The sequence below is a fragment of the Pogona vitticeps genome, chromosome 2 (genome assembly GCF_051106095.1).
Source record: "Pogona vitticeps strain Pit_001003342236 chromosome 2, PviZW2.1, whole genome shotgun sequence".
NCBI classification, from domain to species: Eukaryota; Metazoa; Chordata; class Lepidosauria; order Squamata; family Agamidae; genus Pogona; species Pogona vitticeps.
In genome coordinates this window covers 287653868-287673886 of record NC_135784.1, presented here as the reverse complement: position 1 = coordinate 287673886, position 20019 = coordinate 287653868, and the positions used below count along the sequence as shown (strand labels likewise).

The window sequence follows — 20019 nt, the reverse complement described above, 5'->3', positions numbered from 1 at the left end:
TGCAAAATAGTGCATAATTATTTGTTTGGGTGCATTTCCTTGATATGAGGGATTGGGTGGAAGTATGGTAACTAATGAATTTCCTTCTCACATACCAGGAATTGTCTGGCCTTATCTCACCCACAGTAATATCTCAGAAAGAAGGGAGTGACTTCTACAGTTCATGTACGTTATGTGGACAGAGCATTTGCACAGAAACTGTAAACTCTCAGTTTGCTTCTCATCAGGATTCTCAGTAGAACACATTTAAAATTTGGAAGTGATCTCTAAGACCGTAGTCACTTATATACATATGTTTGTGTGTTTGCATGCTCATGTATGTGTGTGCTCAGTTTCATTATTTCTAATGAGTCCATTGAAATCTTTGGATGTTAATCTTTTCAAAGAACCATAAAAAAATGGAAAGACAAGCAATCTTTACAGCAATTTAATGCAGCCATATGTATGCTAAGTTATAACAGTTGATATAAAATCACACTCCTGTGCTGTTTTCTTGTCAAATATTGGGCTGGATCTAATGGTGGCTTTTCACTAGTCTGGTGACTTTGTGTTAGGGTGGTATCCTGCTCTCCCAAACTTCCCTTTCCAGAGTCACTGCCACAGAGGATGGTTCAAATCATCCCCATGGGCTCCAATTACAAGCAGAATAAGGGCTCTCATTAATCCACCTAACAGCAAGAGCCTTATGGGGCTGAGAGCGGGACATACAGGGTAACATAGTTCCCTGTTCCTCCTGCATTTTGTTTGTTTGTTCATTTTCACCCCCATTGGGGCAGCAGGAGGAAAACAACATTCCTGATCACTAGCTTGGAAAGGTGATGCTAAACCATTCCCTGCCTACCTCTGTGCCAAACTGACATAAACTAGTTTAGTTTAATAAACTAGTTTAGTCTTCAGAATATGAGGGACCTCTAAATCAGTTTTCAAAACAAAATCCAACTTTGCACAGTTCTTAGAATATGCTGCCGTTTGAGTACTGCTGTGCAACCTCTTGTGACTCCATCTAGGATACTGGGTAGATTAGGACTTGGGAGACCTGGATTCAAATCCTCACTCAGCCATGGAAATGCACTTCATGCTGGCAGTGATAAACCACTCCTGAACATTTCACATAATTTTAAAATTCCACTAAAGTTTTTTTCTTTTTTTAAAATTTATTTATTTATATTTCTAAAGAATGAAAAGACAATCCATCATATTACAAATAATAAATACAAAGATATTCTCCACAATTCTCCAAATCACATTTATACCATTCCCCATCACCTTTTAAAGAAATATCAACCAATGAGACATGTGGTTTGGAAAAAAATGTAGTTTGTTGATCAGAAATTCCACTAAAGTCATGTGAGTTGGAAGTGACCTTATGGCATTTAATAGACACAGATGGAGCCTCTTGAAGTAAGGGCTTCAGCCTTACTTAATTCAGTCCTGGCCTCACTCTCTGTTTCTGTCCCAAAGATACTGCAGAAGATCAGTTTAGGTGGTAAGGATGCTTTAATCTCACCCTCATACCAGCACCCTTTTTAAGATGATCAGAGGTAGGTTAGGTTTAACACAGGAACCAAGTGTGATTTGCATGCGTGTAGCCAATGGGTACCCCCCACACACACACACTTATAGAATGGAGACCATATTATTGTAAAGATTGTCCACTCTGTCTCGATGGAAAGTACATCTGTTTGAGTAAGATGGCCCTACTTACTTCTAGTGCATCATTTCTAGGGTTGCCAGATCTCTGGGTGTCAGCTGACGTCTCAGGAAATTGCTATGTTTCTCTGGATACTTGTGTGGAGGACACAAATGTTAGGGTGAGCATCACCAGAAGAGAAGAAAGTTTGATTTTACTGGCTGAAATGCCAGTAAAATCACGTCACAGGTGTAGTGTGCTACAGTATGTCCATTTAAATCAGTGGAACCTATGGAGTTTACTCACCAATTCCCCACTGATTTATTGGGCCTGCTCTAGTTGTAACTTACTATATTAAGAAATAGGATTTCCATGCAAGCTGGCTTTAGAGCCTGCATGTAGGTGCCCTACCTTGTGCAAGTACTTTCTGCTACTGCAAAGCTACCATCGGATGCAACTAGTAGCAACAACAATACATGCTATGCTTGGATTGGCAATGTAGATTTACAGTATTTTCTTGTCTGTCATCTAGATACACTGTATGGATTAATTTAGGTAGTGTTGTAAAGCCTTTTGCTTTTAATTTCTTTTTTCTGAATCCAGGTAGGCTTAATTCAGTATGGTAATGATCCAAGAGTGGTGTTCAATCTGAATACATACCACAATAAAGAAGATGTCGTAGAAGCAATGACGCAGACTGATCAGAAGGGAGGGGACTATACAAATACATTCAAAGCAATTGAATATGCCAGGTAAAGCACACGAGTAGCAGCCAGAGACATCTTTTTTTCCTTAAAAAAAACCTTCATTCCAGTCATAAAAACTATATGTAATGATAAAATCAGAATTTGTTCATTGTAAGTTAGGTCAGCATTATCTGTATTTAGCTAAGATTTCTACAGATACCCAGTGTAATGGAGTGAGGGTCTAGGATTCAGGAGGCCTGAGTTTGATTACCAGCTCTGCAGTGGGAGCTCATTGGGGGTTTTGGAACTGGTAAAGCCACTCCTTAAATATCTAACTTACTTTGAAAGTCCTATTAGGGTCACTGTAAGTCAATTCAGGCTTGGTGACACAGAACAACAACAAGAATTCTTTACTGATGCTGTTTTCTAGCTGTAATTTATTGGTGTTCATACTGAATAAATTATAGTGTTCATGTTAAATAAATTGGACATGCTGTTCATTGCAGACGTTACGCTTTCTCAAGAGAATCTGGAGGGCGACCAAGAGCCTCCAAAGTCATGGTTGTTGTGACAGATGGTGAGTCACATGATGGGTCAAAATTGCAAGAAGTGATAGCTAAATGCAATGAGGACAATATCACTAGATTTGGCATAGCAGTAAGTAAAGTTCTTGTCATTATTAATATTATAATTCTAGCTAGCCTTGCTTTGTTGAATTAGATGATGAAGAATATGAGGACCTCCAGATGTTGATGGACAACAGATCATTGCAAGTCTTGCCATCCCTTGCCTTTGGTAATAGCTAAAATTGATGAGTACTAGGATACATTAATATCTGAGGGTGCACTGGTTCCCCAGCCCTAACTGGAGAAATTGAGGAGAATTGAGAAGACTGACAGCAGAATAACAGTTGGCTTCGGGGAGCAATTTTCTGTTAAGTGTCTGAACATACCAATATGAGAGTTCCACGTTTATGTCTAAGTGTATATGGAGTTTTTGAAGTTGGTTTTCCCTACTTGCTTCAATGAAGGGAGAATGTCTAAATATGTATCCTGCATAGTGGTTTAAAAATATAGTTGTAGCCACAATAATTTGACCCTTACCAGGTTGGAGAATGGCACCTTCTAAGGAGTTTCTTTGTTTATTTTTTGCACAAAGAGTTAACTTATGGAGGGGTGGCTATGGCATAACATCTCAAGATGTCACCAGTGGGAACGGTTGAAATATTGCAGTTGTTTAAAGTTTGCTTAACTCACCATGTCAGTATGGTGTTTGCAGTGAGGTGTGCTGCGTGATGCAGAAACAGAGGTGGTAGGAGGACAATACAAGCCATGGAGGATTCCACCTGTTTTTTCCGCTTGCCCCTGCCCTGTACTTTCTGCAGTAGATTACTATGACTGGCAAAGGTGAGGGCTTGCCCGTTTTTATAGAAGATAGTCCTCTATCTTCTATAAAAAGACTCTCCTATTTTTTTTTAAAAGTGTCTACAGTTTGAAGTTCAAGTTGTAGAGTTGAAGGGAGCTGTCAAAGTCATAACAGTGCAGCTTACAGAACATTGTAAGTCTGATTTAAAGGAAAACAGCTATAGAGAGACCAAAAGCCTAGAAAAGATCAAAAGCCTAGAAGATAACTATTCACAGTGGACAGCAAACTCAGCAGGCATATACTTCCTCACTTAGGCAAGGCAGATTGTAGTTACTTTACAATACAAATTCTTTCTCATTTTTCTTCTGTATCTACAAATTAGTATATGCAGTCTTGTGGATTATTTGTCCTTTTTGTTGTTGCTTTGCAATGCATGTTCTTGTTTTTAGCAATGTGCAAGGAAACCAAATGTATTGTTGCTTCTCTTGCCATTTAATCTGCCATAGCTGAACATTTCAAGAACTTAAAGTTGTGTAAAGCAATAGACAAAAACATAAATATTACACTGCAGACACGTTATCACTTTAGGCTCACTACAAATGTAATTGTATCTGCTGCGTTTCTTATTAAGCAAGACATCTTCTATCTCTTTTTCTCAGGTATTGGGCTATTTAATTAGAAATGAAATGGATACTAAAAATTTGATCAAGGAAATTCAGGGTATTGCCAGCCTTCCTACATCAAGATATTTCTTTAATGTGTCTTCTGAGGCTGCACTTTTAGAAGAAGCAGGGACACTGGGAGAGCGAATTTTCAGCATAGAAGGTAATAAATGAAAGGTTCTTTTTGGAATATTGCTATCTTCCTATTGCAGATTAAATGGTACTGTAAATAATTATATTATTTGTTTTTCATGTAGTTGCTAATACACTGTATGCATCATAAAACTGTCAACTGTGGCTACCCATTTCTAGCATTTGCACTTTAAATTTCCAAAGTCAAACCATGTGGGGACTAAGGATACACTGGGGATAAAAAGGATATGACTTGCTGGTGATTATACTCAAAAAACGTACCCGTTAGACTTAAGACCTAAAGACACATGTCTGGGACTTGTCTTTCTCAGGTAGTACAGCCCATCACACCTTCCTCTGCTGCAGGTTCTGTAATGCAATGTTAGATCTTCTGTGAACAAAAGTAAATTGCCACCATTTCCTGCTGATTCAGTGCTACAGTAACAGCTGGCTCTATGAATCAACAGGTGTCCCTAAATCCATTGTTATCGGTAGACTTCACCAGGTCTAATTCTGTTTAAGGTTAAGTCTTTCAATAGACAGCCATATAGGTATTCTTATTCACCAGGATGAAAAACATCCTGGGCCATCCTACATATTGTGAAAAAAACGGATCAAATTCATAGTGTTGTAGCCCTACTAGGGTTCAAAATGGCATTGAATCCAATTCTATTCTGCTTTGTTTTTTTAGATACACCACAGTTTCAAGTGGTAGAGGGTTGTCTCTTTTCCCTGCCAGTCTTCCCCTGTTCTCCAGCCTTCTTTGCTCCTCACTGGACTGCTTTCCTGTCCCCATTGTGTGATGTTGTGCTTAGCTCCTGACACACACCCTGCAACAGTGTGCACAGCCACCCATGCTGGATTAAAACAAAGAAAAAAGCACTGCAATTTGCACATGTATTAATGGGTGGGGTCACATATGTTTGTAGCTAACCTACAGCAAATACACTTTCAGTGGTTTATTGCAAACATGTAGTTAATCTTTAGCGTGTTTTATCTGATATTGGCTGAAATCCAGTAGTGAATCATAACTAAAGTAGACCTGTTGAATCACTTACATAGGTACAGACTCGCCAAACAATCACCTTGCAACTCATTAGGTATACCTGAGATAACTTTCTGATCCTAATTATTATGTGACAGTATGTCCCACTGAAACCATGACATATTTCTAAATAGCAGGTTTGTTGTTGTTTAAACATTAGCATAAATATTAGTGGACTTCTTTTGCCCTATACCAGGTACTGATCAGGGTGATTTATTCCAGCTGGAAATGTCACAAGTGGGTTTCAGTGCTTCTGATTCACAACAAAAGGTAATGACTATCTTCTAACGTGATGAAAAGTTAATGTTATGAGCTATTATATATCAATAATAGATTTATTATTTGTTTATTTAAATAAATAGTTTGTTATTACCATAATGAACCACAATATAATAGATAATTATATAGGATATTTATAACAGTAAATAGTATATGAGCAGTTATACTTTTGATGTGAAGAATATGCTTTTTGTAAAGCTCATCAAGTAATACAAACTTAAAACTAAAAGACATGCTGAAGGACTCCTAAACCAGCTTTCTGCATGATGGTGCCTTCTTTGTATTAGACTACAACTCCTATAAGCACCCAGAGGCCCCCATCCAGATGTTCTGAGCTACAACTACCAGAATTCTCCATGTGGTTGGAATAAGCAATACTAGATAGGCCAAAGCTCTTGCTCATTACAACATGGCAGCTGTAGTGCTGCAGAAATGCATGAATTGTCATGTAGTATCACAGAAACATGCTCTTATTTTCCTTCGTCCTATTCCTTCTTATGTCATCCAAATTCACTTATTTGTGGATGGAGAGAATTATTTTGCTTTTTCCTACATACCTGTTTTAAATTTCAATTTTTCCACATCGATTTTGTAAAGACCTCTGCACATTTTGGCATGTTTCTAGTAAAAACAAACTGAACAGAATTCTCACTGGTCTGCACCAGCCAAATTCAACAAGCTGGAGTTATCCCAGAAGGAAAGGAACATATTGGGTCTATTAGTCCATGTTTGCTTTTAAAGACAAGGAGACTGTCAGAAAAGGAGGTGTATCAGGCAAAATCCAAAGGAACAAAACAAAACAAAACAAAAGGACAAAAACATGTGCCACCTTGAAAACTAAATAGTATATTTTAATGTGAGCTTTCATAGATCATGTGCACTTCTTCAAATATACGGTGGTAATCCTAATTCATTACCACGAATGTAATTAATCTCTCTTCTACCGATCAGGCAAACCTGTCACTTTAACTTCCGTCTATATTTGGGTGACTAAATTTTATAATCTTGGGTTATGTGCATCGAATTTAAACATTCCTTGGTGAATTTAGGAAATTCTTGTAAAAAAATTCTGACCCATATTGCCTCCCTGATTGTAATCTTGAACTTATTTTGCCTTTAGGGGGTTCTGACATTGGGTGCTGTTGGGGCCTATGAATGGACGGGCACCGTGGTCCAAGAGACAGAAAAACAAGTTACTATATTTCCTAGTCAAGCATTTGAAAAAGTTTTGCAAGACAGAAATCAGAGCTCCTATTTAGGTGAGAGTGGTGGGATGGTGAAATATTTGTCTAATGCTTGAAAACAAATTAGAATGCTGGTTAGAACTGCTAAAAGTTAAGTTCTTTCCCCTGTATATTAGTGAGTAAATTTAATTAAACATTAGCATTCCAGCCGTTTTATGTGAGAAATTTGTATGCGGGAACAATGTTCAGAGCATGAATTACTAGACCTGCAACGGCACTTGCAGGAAGGACTGGAATCACTTTGCTGCAACTTCTGCAGTTTTGAAAACAGAGCATTGGTTCCATTTTTTAATTGTTCTAGGGCCCCCTGTTCTGGATAGCCAGTGCTGGGCTCATTCAAGATTCCCAGCTACTGACAGTTTCACATCAGGGCATGTGGCAAAAATGGAGCCACTGGAGGCTACATGAACCCCTCTACTGTCAGTAGTGTCAGGAAACCTCCCAGCACTGGCTAGCCTGTGGTCCAAGGACTGCTCCATGCCCTGCTTTTATGCAAGGATTCCCATTAAAGCAGAATGTGTGAAACAGTCTGGTTATCTGAAACATGTAGCTCCTACCTAGAAGTATAAGGAGGTCTGTGTGTGCGCATGTGTGCGTGTGTGGCTGCTTAAAGTGTGTTTCCTTTTTTTGTTTAAGTAAAGTTACAAATTACAAAAAATAATAATCAGTATGGCTGTTACCAGCTGTTTGACCCTTATTTGCACATATTTTTAGTAGAGAAATCCTCATCCGTATAATATCGGTTTATTTATTAGATTTAAATTCTATCTTTCTGAAAAAAGAAAATCCTTTACCAGAAACAAATGGCAATAAGTGTGGCTAATAGTAGTGCAGTTCAGATTGAAACAAATACTATTAAAATTTAAAAGCAAATTAAAAACACATCAATAAAAACAAACAGAAAAATTACCTAACCACTTATAATCCTGGCCTTCAGCAACACTTTCAGTTGCAACTCACTTTAAATGCCAAAGGCCTGTCTGAATATAAAAATGTTTGGCTGCCAACTGAAGGGAGAGACCCAGCCAAATTGTCTTTGGCCGGTAATCCAGAAGCCTGGGAGAAGCCACCAAGAAAGCTCTCTCTTTTTTTCTGATGTGACCGAGATAAAGATCTCCCCCAAAGACAATTAAGAGGTATCTGGGAGAATATAGCATTTCAGATAACCTAGTCCCAACTCATGCCTTTATACGTCTCATAATGAAGAGAGCCCTTCATAACTCATATTGTTTTCAACTACATCCTTTCTCATATAGCTGCTAAAGAATGCATGTTCAGAATAGTACTGGCAAATGGTACAGAATATCTTCCCCCTGAATGACTTGCTTTAATTAAACAGGAAAAATATTCTCTTCTTTAAGCTCTACCTTTAGCTGTTGCTGAGACCTGCATAACATCACTGCTTTGACACCAAATCCAAATAATCTCTTATCTTTCCCTCCCTCCTTCCTAATTTATAAGATACTCAGGAAATGCCATCTTGAAAATACTGTCAGCTGCAAAGGCTGTCCTGGTGGGTGCATAGAGGAAGAAGCAGTTTCCACTCCTGCTTTCAGGAAAAGTGTGAAAAGCACATCTTTTAAACTGGATTTAAAAACTGTTTAATAATAATAATAATAATAATAATAATAATAATAATAATAATAATAATAATAATAATAATAATAATAATAATAATAATAATAATAATAATAATAATAATAATAATAATAATAATAATAATAATAATAATAATAATAATAATATCATGTGTGGCTGATGGTTTTATGTGCCCTGTTACCACTGCAGCTTTGGGCAAGCTGCATGGTCTAGAGCAGGGGTCCCCAACTCCCAGTCCACGGCCCGGTGCCAGTCTGTGAACTTCCCAGGACTGGGCCGCGGAGACAGAGCTCCCTCACACGCACGCACGCACAGTGGGCGTGTCGCGCTTGTGAAGGGGTGTCATGCGCATGCGCAGGGGTGTATCACGCATGTGCCATGCCCACCCGCGTGCACAAGGGCCCCTCCACTCACGGAGCCCTCCCCCTCCCAACCAGTCCGCAGTTCCAAAAAGGTTGGGGACCGCTGGTCTAGAGCACCAGCAGAAGTAGGCACCAGTAAACCACTTCAGAGTACTTTAAACCTGGAAAAACCTGGGAGGATTTCTGTTAAGTCAGAATTGACTTGATGGCACATAACTATTCGTTATGCAACTCTCTATTTACTATACCTCTTGTATGGTGTAGTGAATAGAGTGATGGACTAGGATTTAGGATTCAGGAGACGTGGATTCGAATCACTGCTCAGCCATAGAAACTCATTTTGTTGTGTGGTGGCGAAATGGCACTGGTAAAACTGCTTGTTCAATATGTCACATACCTTGAAAACTCTATTAGGGCCACTATAAGTCTGATCCAACTTAACAGCCTGTCTCTCTCATACACGATGCTGAGTCATTGGTTAGTGGTGATGTCTGATATAACTGGCCATGTAGGTCCTCCACTAAGATTGGAAATATCACAGTGAAAAAGATCCATCAGCTAAGCTCCTGTACCAGTGAAGTTTTGCCCACAGATCCTGAAGACCGTGTGGAGTACCCGGAAGCCTTGAGTGGTACTTCTAGCTAGTTCATTGGGATGAATTGAATAGTTATTCCAAAGTAACATAATTCCCATTTACTTCAAAGTAGTGAGTTTACACTACTTAAGAAATATTTGCATTGGCTCTGCAGGAATAGAGAAAGGGCAAAATGGATAATGGTCTTCTCACTTTGCCACACTTTTCCTGTGTTTTCTGTATTCCCTGCCTGTCTTCCACAGTTAGGGATGATTTGGATGAAGGGCAACCTGTGGCTGTAATTTTTGTGGATCTTCTCTCCCTTAGCACCTGAGCACAAAATTATACCTGTAAGGTTGTTCAATAAAGAATCTGCTATGTACAATTACTGGATCATGATAACTGCAACTTTGCCTTTCAGGTTACTCTGTTGCTATCCTCTCCATGGAAAGCACCCTCTATTTTGTTGCCGGCGCTCCACGATCCAACTATACTGGCCGGGTAGTAGTTTATAGGGTCGATGACCATGGCAATATAACTGTTGTTCACACTCAAACCGGACAGCAGGCAAGTTTAGCATTTGAGTGTTCTTGATTGATTCTGGGGGGCGGGGAGAGGGTTATTATTATTGTTGTATGTTCAAAATGTTGCGCACTGTTCACACAAGTCTTTCTATAATGGATGGCTATCACTTGTATGCATGGACTGACAAGGGTCCCATTCTTTCAGATTGGCTCCTACTTCGGCAGTGTGCTATGTTCAGTGGATATTAATGGAGACACAGTAACAGATGTGCTCTTGGTTGGTGCACCAATGTTCATGAATGATTTTAAAAAAGAAGAAGGGAAAGTCTACATGTTTTCTGTCCAAAATGTAAGTAAAAATGTGTTTGGTTTCCCAGACAGTATTTTTCTAAATATTTGGCCTTTGCATATTAAGCTGTGCACATCAGTTGGTTTTGAAGGTCAAGAGTGAAGACTGTATTTCAGATGCAGTAGCCTACTCATAATAGTATACTACATCTACAATTCTGGTGGATTCTTCAGTTTGCTTCTTCCCTTCAGGACCCTATATCATACAAAAACTGGCTTCACAGAGGTCCCCATGTTGATTTTTGGACATATGGGAATAACACATCGATCATCTTTCCTCAGTCCCCTCCAAAAAGGACATGTACAAAATATCTGGGGCTGCCTACATTAAGCCCTTTCAAAATACCCGAAGTACAATTTCCTGGCTGTTTTCTCATCCAGCTGGTTTTGCTTGGTTGCACATAATTCCCTTGATGAAACTGTGCTATACAGTGGTGCCTCGCTTGACAAGGATAATCCGTTCCAGCAAAATCGCTGTAAAGCGAAATCCTCATCAAGTGAAATAAAAAAGCCCATTGAAATGCATTGAAAACCGGTTCATTGCGTTCCAATGGGCGAAATACCTCAGCGTCCAGTGAAGATCCCTCATAGGGTGTCCATTTTCCGATACCTGTGCAGTGAAAAATCCGTCCTAAAGCACAGTGGGGAGTCATTTTGAACAGCCGGCAGCCATTTTGAAACCCGATGATCAGCTGTTTTGATTGTTGTAATGCGAAGAATCGGTTCCCGAAGCAGGGAACCGATCATCGGGAAGTGAATTTTGCCCATTAAAACATGGTTTTGCAATTGCAAAAGCGATCGCAAAAACCTCATCGTCAAGCGGATTCGTCGTTTAATGAGGTAATCATTAAGCGAGACACCACTGTATTACATAGCTAGAAGTAGTTACTGATAATTACAGGAAAACAGAGAAGTTCCGTTTCAACAATAATTCCTGAGTTCTTTATGGAGTTGTATTCTCAAAGGCTTTCATGGCTGGGATGCTATGGTTGTTATAGGTTTTTCGGGCTGTTTGGCCATATTCTTAAGATTTTTCTTCCTAACCTTTCGCCAGTCTCTGTGGCCGGCATCTTCAGAGGACAGGAGTCAGACCTCTGTGCTCTGGTGCAGTTTGTGGGATAGTTGAGTGTTTATAGCTGTAGGATCAGCTTTTGTACTTTTCAGGAGATTGGCTGATTATGGTGATCAGCGTGTTTTGTTGTCCTAGGTCTATTGTGATAAGGGGGAGAGATGATCTGTCACTGTGATTGCCGCTCAAATGGGCGGGATATAAATCAAGTAAATAAATGAATGAATGAATGAATGAATGAATGAATGAATGAATGAATGAATGAATAAATAAATAAATAAATAAATAAATAAATAAATAAATAAATAAATAAATAAATAAATAAATAAATAAAGTGATGGGTGTCGTTAGCTGGACTTTTGTGTTCAGTGATCCCTGGTCCTTGTGGCTGGATAGAGTTCATTGACCTTTTGCAGGCTGGACGAACATCTTTATGGAGTTGTTGGGTTTTTTAAAAATTATCTTTTGGTATGTTTTTAAGCACTTCCTTTATCATTTGTTTGTTTGTTTGTTCCATTTGCACAAAAGCAGTCAAGGGATTAAATATTTCCAGAGATGTTCCCTCACCCCCTTTTTTTCTTTGTAGTAAGTAGGAAATCCCGTGCCTATTTCACAGAAATTCAGGTACAAGAATGTTAATGTGGTGTGTTTGAACAGAATACTGAAATGAGACTCTTCTCTTTTTTTCTCAATTGTCTTTTTATCAAAGGGTATTTTGGGCAAACAAGAACTTCTAAAAGGGCCTGAAGGTTTAGAAAATGCTCGTTATGGATCTGCAATTACTGCAGTTTCAGACATAGACCTTGATGGCTTTAACGATGTGATAGTTGGAGCACCATTAGAAAACCAGAACGCTGGTGCAATCTACATATACAATGGTAAACAAAGAACAATACAAACAAAGTATTCTCAGGTAAATACCATTACTCAAAGACTTCTTAGTTATGTCCTGGTCTGATCCATTCAGAACTACCTCAAATCCCACAGCTTTTTTAAAATTCTCATGCCTTTTTTTGGTAGACCAATCTCCTATATTTTTTCTTAAACAGTTGGATTCAAGATGTAGTGATGGCTGTCGACTTGGACACTTATAGAAGGGAATGAGATAAATTCATGAAAGTCAGTGGCATCAATATGTATTTAACAGGATGGCCATATATCGCCTCCAGTATTAGAGGTGATGTGCAGGGAATGTGATACAGAGGGCACAGTTACACTCATGTCCTTTTTTTGCAAGCTTCCCATAGGCAAATGGTGGACCCTGCGTGAACAAAAAGCTGGGTTAGAAAACTTTTTGGTACCTCCCACACTCTTCCATTGGATCCCCCACTCTTTGGGAATCAGATCTTGGGAAGAGAGGGGAAAGCAGAGGGAGGGAGGAATGGTGAATATTTCCATAATTTATCACAACATGATAGTTATTGAGTATAATAATCACCAGTCACCACCACTGCCATAATTATGTCGCTAATGTGTGTGCTGTACTAGCACAATTCATGTGTCCCTTTCCGAGGTATAGTTTACTGGGAAATGTTTTACCATTCCCTTCTTCTAGGGGCCCTCTGAGACTCTGATCTTTTCAAACTCCCAATTTTACTCAATTCACTGAGCTATCCAGCCATCTCATGAATATAACTACATTTAATTATTATAATACTGCAATACATTCTGAAAAAAATAGTTGTATTGGTTTCTTGACGTAAAATTAAACAGAAATATTGTGATGTGTTCAAATGCTAACAGATTTATTGTGACATAAGTCTTTGTCAAATGTGTATGCTTTTGTAAGGAAATCAGAAAATAATAATGAAAGCAGATGATGACAACTTTATTGGTATATGAAAATATTGGGTTGGGAAGATCAACTTGTCTGGTGTAAACAATCTCTTCCAGAAAATTTTAGGATCAGACCCTGCATTTGGGCAGAAACTCCAGCATTTTGGAATATCAATAGATGGTCGTAGTGATTTAAATGATGATGGAATAACAGATGTATCTGTGGGCTCCAGTGGAAAGGTGATTCAGCTGTGGTGAGTAGTGGAATTCTTTAACTCATAAAGAATTTTTTTTTAAAGTTTACTCTTTAAATTCTTCCCTAGAGCTTAGAAATTTTAAATTTTTGGAAAAGATACCCTGGATAGGTTAAACGTATTTTCAAAGAGGTAGCCATATTAGTTTGATCCAGTGTAACAAAAGGAACAATGACACTTCTTCCACAAAGTGAATCTGAAAGATCGCACAAGGCTCTGCTGTTAGTGTTGTTGTATGTAAGGGACAGGGTGGCGCTGTGGGCTAAACCGCAGAAGCCTTTGTGTGCTGCAGGGTCAGAAGACCAGCAGTCGTAAGATCGAATCCACGCGACGCTCCTCGCCAACTTAGCAGTTCGAAAGCATTTAAATGCGAGTAGATAAATAGGTACCATCTCGGTGGGAAGGTAAACAGTGTTCCGGGTCTAACTTGTGCTGGCCACGTGACAACAGAAAACTGTCTTCAGACAAACGCTGGCTCTACGGCTTAGAAACGGGGATGAGCACCGCCCCCTAGAGTCAAACACGACTGACTAAAAATGTCAAGGGGAACCTTTACCTATGTAAGAAAATTACTCAAGCAGAGTTACAATCACTCAGTGCTGAAATTACTACCCCTGGAGTGTGTTTCTGACATGTTAGTACAATAGACACCCAAGACCAAAGACCAAAGTGAAATCTGATGTTGGATAATCGTAAGGAAAAAAACATAAGGTATAATGCATGTATCTGAAAACTGCCTCTCTCCTCTGTATCATACTATTTCTAGCCATTCCCTGCATATTATAGAGTTCTTATTATACTTATTTATTTAAGTTATTTATATGCTGCCTTTCTCCCCATAGGAGATGCAAGGTAGCTCACACAGGTAAAATAAGAAATTTTAAAACACTATATACAGTGGTGCCTTGCATAACGATTTTAATTGGTTCCAAAAAAAAAACGTTATGTGAAACATCGTTATGTGAAACACCATTTCCCATAGGAATGGATTGGAAACTGGTTAATCCGTTCCAATAGGCACGGATTGCCGTCCTTAAGCGAAAAAACCCACAGGAAACATCGTTAAACGATACAATGTTTCCTCCATTGGAATGTATTGAAGCTGACTCAATGCATTTCAGTGGCTTTGCGAAGTCAATTTTTGCAAATTTAAGTGTGTCATAAAAGGGTCAAAAATGGTTTTAAATGCTTGGATTAGCTTCTGCACCCTCTAAAACGGATGCAAAAGTTAATTTGGCTTTGATCTGACTTTTCGTTAATTTATGGTGAATTTTTGCCCCCCAACTTTTGACAGCTGTCAAAATCTGACAGCTCCATTGGTTCCTATGGGGGAAGAAAAAATTCACAAAAAATTAATGAAGACTCAGCAACTGTTCTAAATGCTTGGATTTGTTAGAGGGCCCCCTAAGTCGTGTGCAAACCTAATTTGGCTTTGATCTGAACTTTCGTTAATTTATGGTGAATTGTTTTCTCCCCCATAGGAAAGCATGGAGCTGTCAGATTTTGACAGGTCCATTGGTTCCTATGGGCCGGAAAAAAAATTCACCATAAATTAACGAAAAGTCAGATCAAAGCCAAATCAGGTTTGCACATGACTTAGGGGGTCCTCTAACGAATCCAAGCATTTAGAACCGTTTTTGACCCTTCTGAGACACTTTTTAAATTGAAAAAAGAAACATCGTTAAGTGAAGCAGGGGACCTAAAATCGCATTCGTTATGTGAAGCATGGTCCCAAACTTTGCTAAGCGAAAATCGCCCATAGGAAACATCGTTATACGGTGCATATTATTTTCTAAAAAAACACATCGTTATGCGAATTCATCGCTAAACGAGGCACTCGTTAAGCGAGGCACCACTGTAAATACCACATTTAAAAATAACTGAACATACATTAAGATTAAAACAATCAAGTATAAAAGCAACTGAAAAACATTAACATAGTCCTGGCTAACTGAAGGATTGTATCACCCCATGTGAGCCATGTGAGCTTTTAAAATCTTCTCAAGAGGCCCTTATCTTGGCTTTACTACCTTCCCAAGTTCATTGTGTGAGGACACAAGAGGGCCTTCTTAGTGGCGGCTCCCAGGCTTTGGAATTCAATATGTCAAGAAGCCAGACTGAACCCCTTCCTCTTGTCCTTCCATAGGCAAATAAGTTAGGAATGCTGGTTTTTAACTTACAAATTTTAAATGTTTTTGAACTTGTTTTTTAAAAAAACCTTAATATATGTTTAATTGGTTTTAAATATTTATATCATGTTTTTAAATCAGTTAATTTATCTGCTGTGAGCTGCCTTGGGTCCCCTATAGGGAGAAAAGTAGCATAGAAGTAATATAAATAAATAAGAAATCTTTTTTGTGACTTGAAATCACAAGCAAATCTGATTGTATTTTAGGTCTCAGAGTATAGCAGATTTATCTATAAATGTGTCATCTACACCAAAGAAGATCAGCCTACTAAACAAGAATACAGAGGTAATTCTCCATCTCTGCTTCACTGCAACCTTTAGACCTCCCAAGGGAAGTGATCAAGTGGGTAAGTATCCTAATGTTTTAGTTTAAATGTTTTTTTAAAGTACTACTTATGTGATAGTGGGAGATCACCTACTAGAATGAGTTGTGAGAATCTTTCATCCAAAACCATCTGTGTGCATGCTATTATAATACATAACCATGTAAAGGGGGGCTGTGCTGCTACCAAAATTGCAAAATAAATTATACTTCTACATACTAAAATATAAGGCACAGATAATTCAGGTACTCACTGCAGAGTCGTCCATCCTTTGCTTTATAACAGTAGTAAGCAATATGTGGCCTGTGCACAAAGATCCCTTAAGACCATTTTGACATGGCTTGTTTGTTGCAGCCACTGACAGAAACACACCAGCAAATATCTGGTGGTGTTCAAAGCCTGCTCTTCTGAAAGAAAGGAAACATTATACAGTACCTGCTAACTGGGATAGCTCAGTGGTGCAGAAGGATCTTTCTGGGCCATAGAGAGCCAAAAGATTTGCTTCCAAATTTTGGTGGAGCTATGACAGTGAATTGTGTTGCTGGGGGAGACTCTTGAGAGTCCCCTGGGCTGCAAGGAGAACAAACCTATCAATTCTGAAGAAAATCAACCCTGAGTGCTCACTGGAAGGACAGATCCTGAAGCTGAAGCGCCAATATTTTGGCCATCTCATGAGAAGAGAAGACTTCCTGGAAAAGCCCCAGATTTTGGGAAAGAGTGAAGGCAAGAGGAGAAGGGGACGACAGAGGACAAGATGGTTGGACAGTGTCACCGAAGCTTCCAACATGAATTTTACCCAACTCCGGGAGGCAGTGGAAGACATGAGGGCCTGGTGCGCTCTGGTCCATGGGTCACGAAGAGTCGAACATGACTTAACGACTAAACAACAACAAATGACAGTGGCAAGAACTTTGGCAGCCACCTTGTAATTTCAGAAGAAACTTGATGGCAGAATGGTCCCTGGTAAGCTCTGGTGGGGGAAGTCCAGTGCAGCCCCTTAACCCCTGGAAGATTGTCAGCCTTTGCTTTGTACCATAGTATATTTCTAGAACTCACAAGGATGGTCAAAGCACAAATCAAGTAAACATGATCTGTATGTCTATTTTATTTTATTTATTTATTTAAAATATTTTAACCCACCTTTCTCCTTAAAAAGAACACAAGGTGGTTTACATCATTAAAAGACAATATGAAAGCTTAGAACAGTGAGTATATGAATACCAAAAAGGGGCAAACAAATACCATACTAAAAAACACATTCAAAGCAGTAAGGTACAACAATCCATTTAAACGCCCCACTCAGGGAGACTGCCACTCAGGGAAAGCTTGTCTGAAGAGAAAGGTCTTTGCCTGCTTGCGGAAGGACAGCAGAGATGGGGCCAGCCTAGCCTCCTGTAGGAGGTAGTTGCAGAGTCTGGGAGCAGCAACATAGAAGGCCCTCTCCCATGTCCCCACCAAACATACCTGTGAAGTTGATGGGACCAAGAGAAAGGCCTCTCCATCATCTTAAGACCAAGCATGCTCATAATGGGAGATGTAGTCCTTGAGATAGCTTGGGCCCTAGCCATTTAAGGCTTGGAAGTAATTCCTTTGTAATCATGAAGATTTACTTTAATCATTGTATCTAGTGTCATAGAACCCTAGAATAATAAAGTTGGAAGGGGCTTATAAGGCCATCAAGTCCAACCACCTGTTCAATACAGGAATTTAAATCAATAGAAATCTGTCAGATGGTTGTCCCATTTTCTTTTGAATGCCTGGAGTGTCCTTTGGTTCCTCAAACCCATAATGTTAAAACTCTTATAAGATCTGTAGTATTCTTTTTCTTTAGATATCAGATACAACCTGACACTGGATGCTGATCTCTTATCCTCTCGAGTGACCTCAAGAGGATTATTTAAAGAAAACAATGAGAGGCATCTGCAGAATGATTTTGTTGTCCGTGCCAAGGAAAACTGTACGAATCTTGTTTTTAATGTCCAGGTAACCATTTGCCAACTGTTTTATGTATAATGCATCTAAAGTAGATACTGTGTATCTGTGAGTCTTTCTCTTCATAAACTGCAGTAAAGTGATAAACCTGCAACTACATTGTAGAAATACATACTGTAGGTTGGATTCAAGTTCACAAGTTGAAATCAGAACTTGGGAAAGTTATGTTTGTACTTCAGCTCCCAGCACAACAGAGTACAATCTCCCTTGACAGCACAGCTGGTCCTTTCATGAAGCAGAGCAAAGTGCTCACCTCAAGCATTTCATTCTGTGTGCTGTTAGTGGAAGAGGGAGGACTAGTCTCACTTGTCCTCCTGCCTCAGGCAATGATATGTCTCGTGCTTCTGCTGCTTAACAGATCTGAAACGGCATTTATTTGGGTGAACTGAAACCTGGGAACTGGGGAGAATTACGTGACCGCCACCAAGGCTGTTGGTTATGGAGGAGAAACTTAGTGATGCAGTTTGAATTCAGTTACTCACATTTGTTTTTTATCCTGGTTTTCAGTGTATGTATTATCACACTCATCAGCTTTCTTTCACCAAATCAGTGTACTGAAACTGTGTGAAGGGAGGCTGGATTATGGTGGAATGGTGGAAATCTGGAACCACACAAGTTGTACTTTGAATGTTTCCAGAAAGCAAGCATATAAGAGAAAAGATTAGCCCAGAATCCTTGTACCTCCTATTTGCTGGCCGGGGGGTGGGGGTGATTGATAAAATAACACATAACAATAGTTGTCAGTCATTGGCAATTCAGGATTTGTGTGTGTTTGTGCTTGTTTATAGGAACCTTCTGATGCTGTTGATTCCATTAGTGTACGTGTGGATACTATGCTCAGCCATCCTGGTTCAAGTCCTGTTCTTAATAAGACTTCTGCAACTGTTATTTATACTGTGAGTCTGTTAACATGCGTTCATTCTATTGTGCAAACCAGTGGTTCTTAACGTGGGCGATAATGCCCCCCAGGGGGCGATTTCATTTTTCAGGAGGGCAGTAGAATGAAAAGGGGCGGTGTGGGGGCGCTGGAGCAGAAGGGGGCAGTAGGGGGGCGCTGGAGCAAGCCAAACCTGTGAAGATGGCTGCAGCCTTTTTACAGTGTGCATGAATATATATTTTCCTCCAATCTTAATTTAGTTTCAGACTTTTTGTCTTGAAATTTTTAGTTCCTGCATTGCGGTTTGTTTTTATGCCCTTTTTATACTGTATTTCTTTTTGCGTCTTAAAATTCGCTTGCAACTAAATTATTAAATGTTACTTTTGGGGGGCATTTCATTTTCTTGGAATTGAATTTTGTTTTCAGGGGTCATTGGATTTAAGTGTCTTAAATAAATAAATAAATAAATAAATAAATAAATAAATAAATAAATAAATAAATAAATAAATAAATAAATAAATATCATCACCGCGGGGAGGGGGGCGATGATAACTTCCTCAATGGCTCAAGGGGGCGTTTCTTTCAAAAAGGTTAAGAACCACTGGTGCAAACAATAAGTTGGCACATAAAGTGAGTGCCACCATAGGGACAGGAAAACATGGTGTTATAATAGAGGAACACTGTTTTGGTGGCAGTGGGTGAATAAATCCCTGAATTCCATGAATAGACCATGCAAATAGAGCCCAGAGAAATTCCTTTTGTGGACTACAATTTCCCAGAGTCCACCAGATAGCATGGCCAGCAGAGGATTCTGGGAGTTGTAGTCCAAAAAAAGGAACTTCTACAAGCTCTCCAAAACAAGTGTAAAATGTGGTAACAAAGACAGAAACTAGCTTCCTAAGGAGGTATGAAGGTGATGCTCGTCGAGTTGCAACACAGAAGCAAGTTTCAGAGAGTCAACCTTCTTTTTAAAGTCACCAACCCCATTTTCCCTACGGTTTCTATCTCACATTGAAAAATTGAGACTGAGAAAGCTTCCCAGCTTATCATCCATTAGCATATACCCATTGTTTTTCCTTTGTTAGGAGCT

At 39.2% G+C, this 20019-nt stretch overlaps 1 protein-coding gene across 1 annotated transcript in view; it reads left to right on the top strand.

Moving 5' to 3' along the window:
- The window catches only part of ITGA2 (integrin subunit alpha 2), a 64449-nt gene that overhangs the window by 27524 nt on the left and 16906 nt on the right, over positions 1 to 20019 (top strand). The window contains exons 7-18 of the mRNA XM_072992771.2: positions 2234 to 2382; positions 2823 to 2973; positions 4341 to 4506; positions 5717 to 5790; positions 6920 to 7058; positions 10000 to 10145; positions 10308 to 10451; positions 12229 to 12432; positions 13413 to 13549; positions 15945 to 16084; positions 17892 to 18043; positions 18841 to 18948. Coding sequence (XP_072848872.2) covers positions 2234 to 2382; positions 2823 to 2973; positions 4341 to 4506; positions 5717 to 5790; positions 6920 to 7058; positions 10000 to 10145; positions 10308 to 10451; positions 12229 to 12432; positions 13413 to 13549; positions 15945 to 16084; positions 17892 to 18043; positions 18841 to 18948 — 1710 coding nt within the window. The remainder of the gene's footprint in view (positions 1 to 2233; positions 2383 to 2822; positions 2974 to 4340; positions 4507 to 5716; positions 5791 to 6919; positions 7059 to 9999; positions 10146 to 10307; positions 10452 to 12228; positions 12433 to 13412; positions 13550 to 15944; positions 16085 to 17891; positions 18044 to 18840; positions 18949 to 20019) is intronic.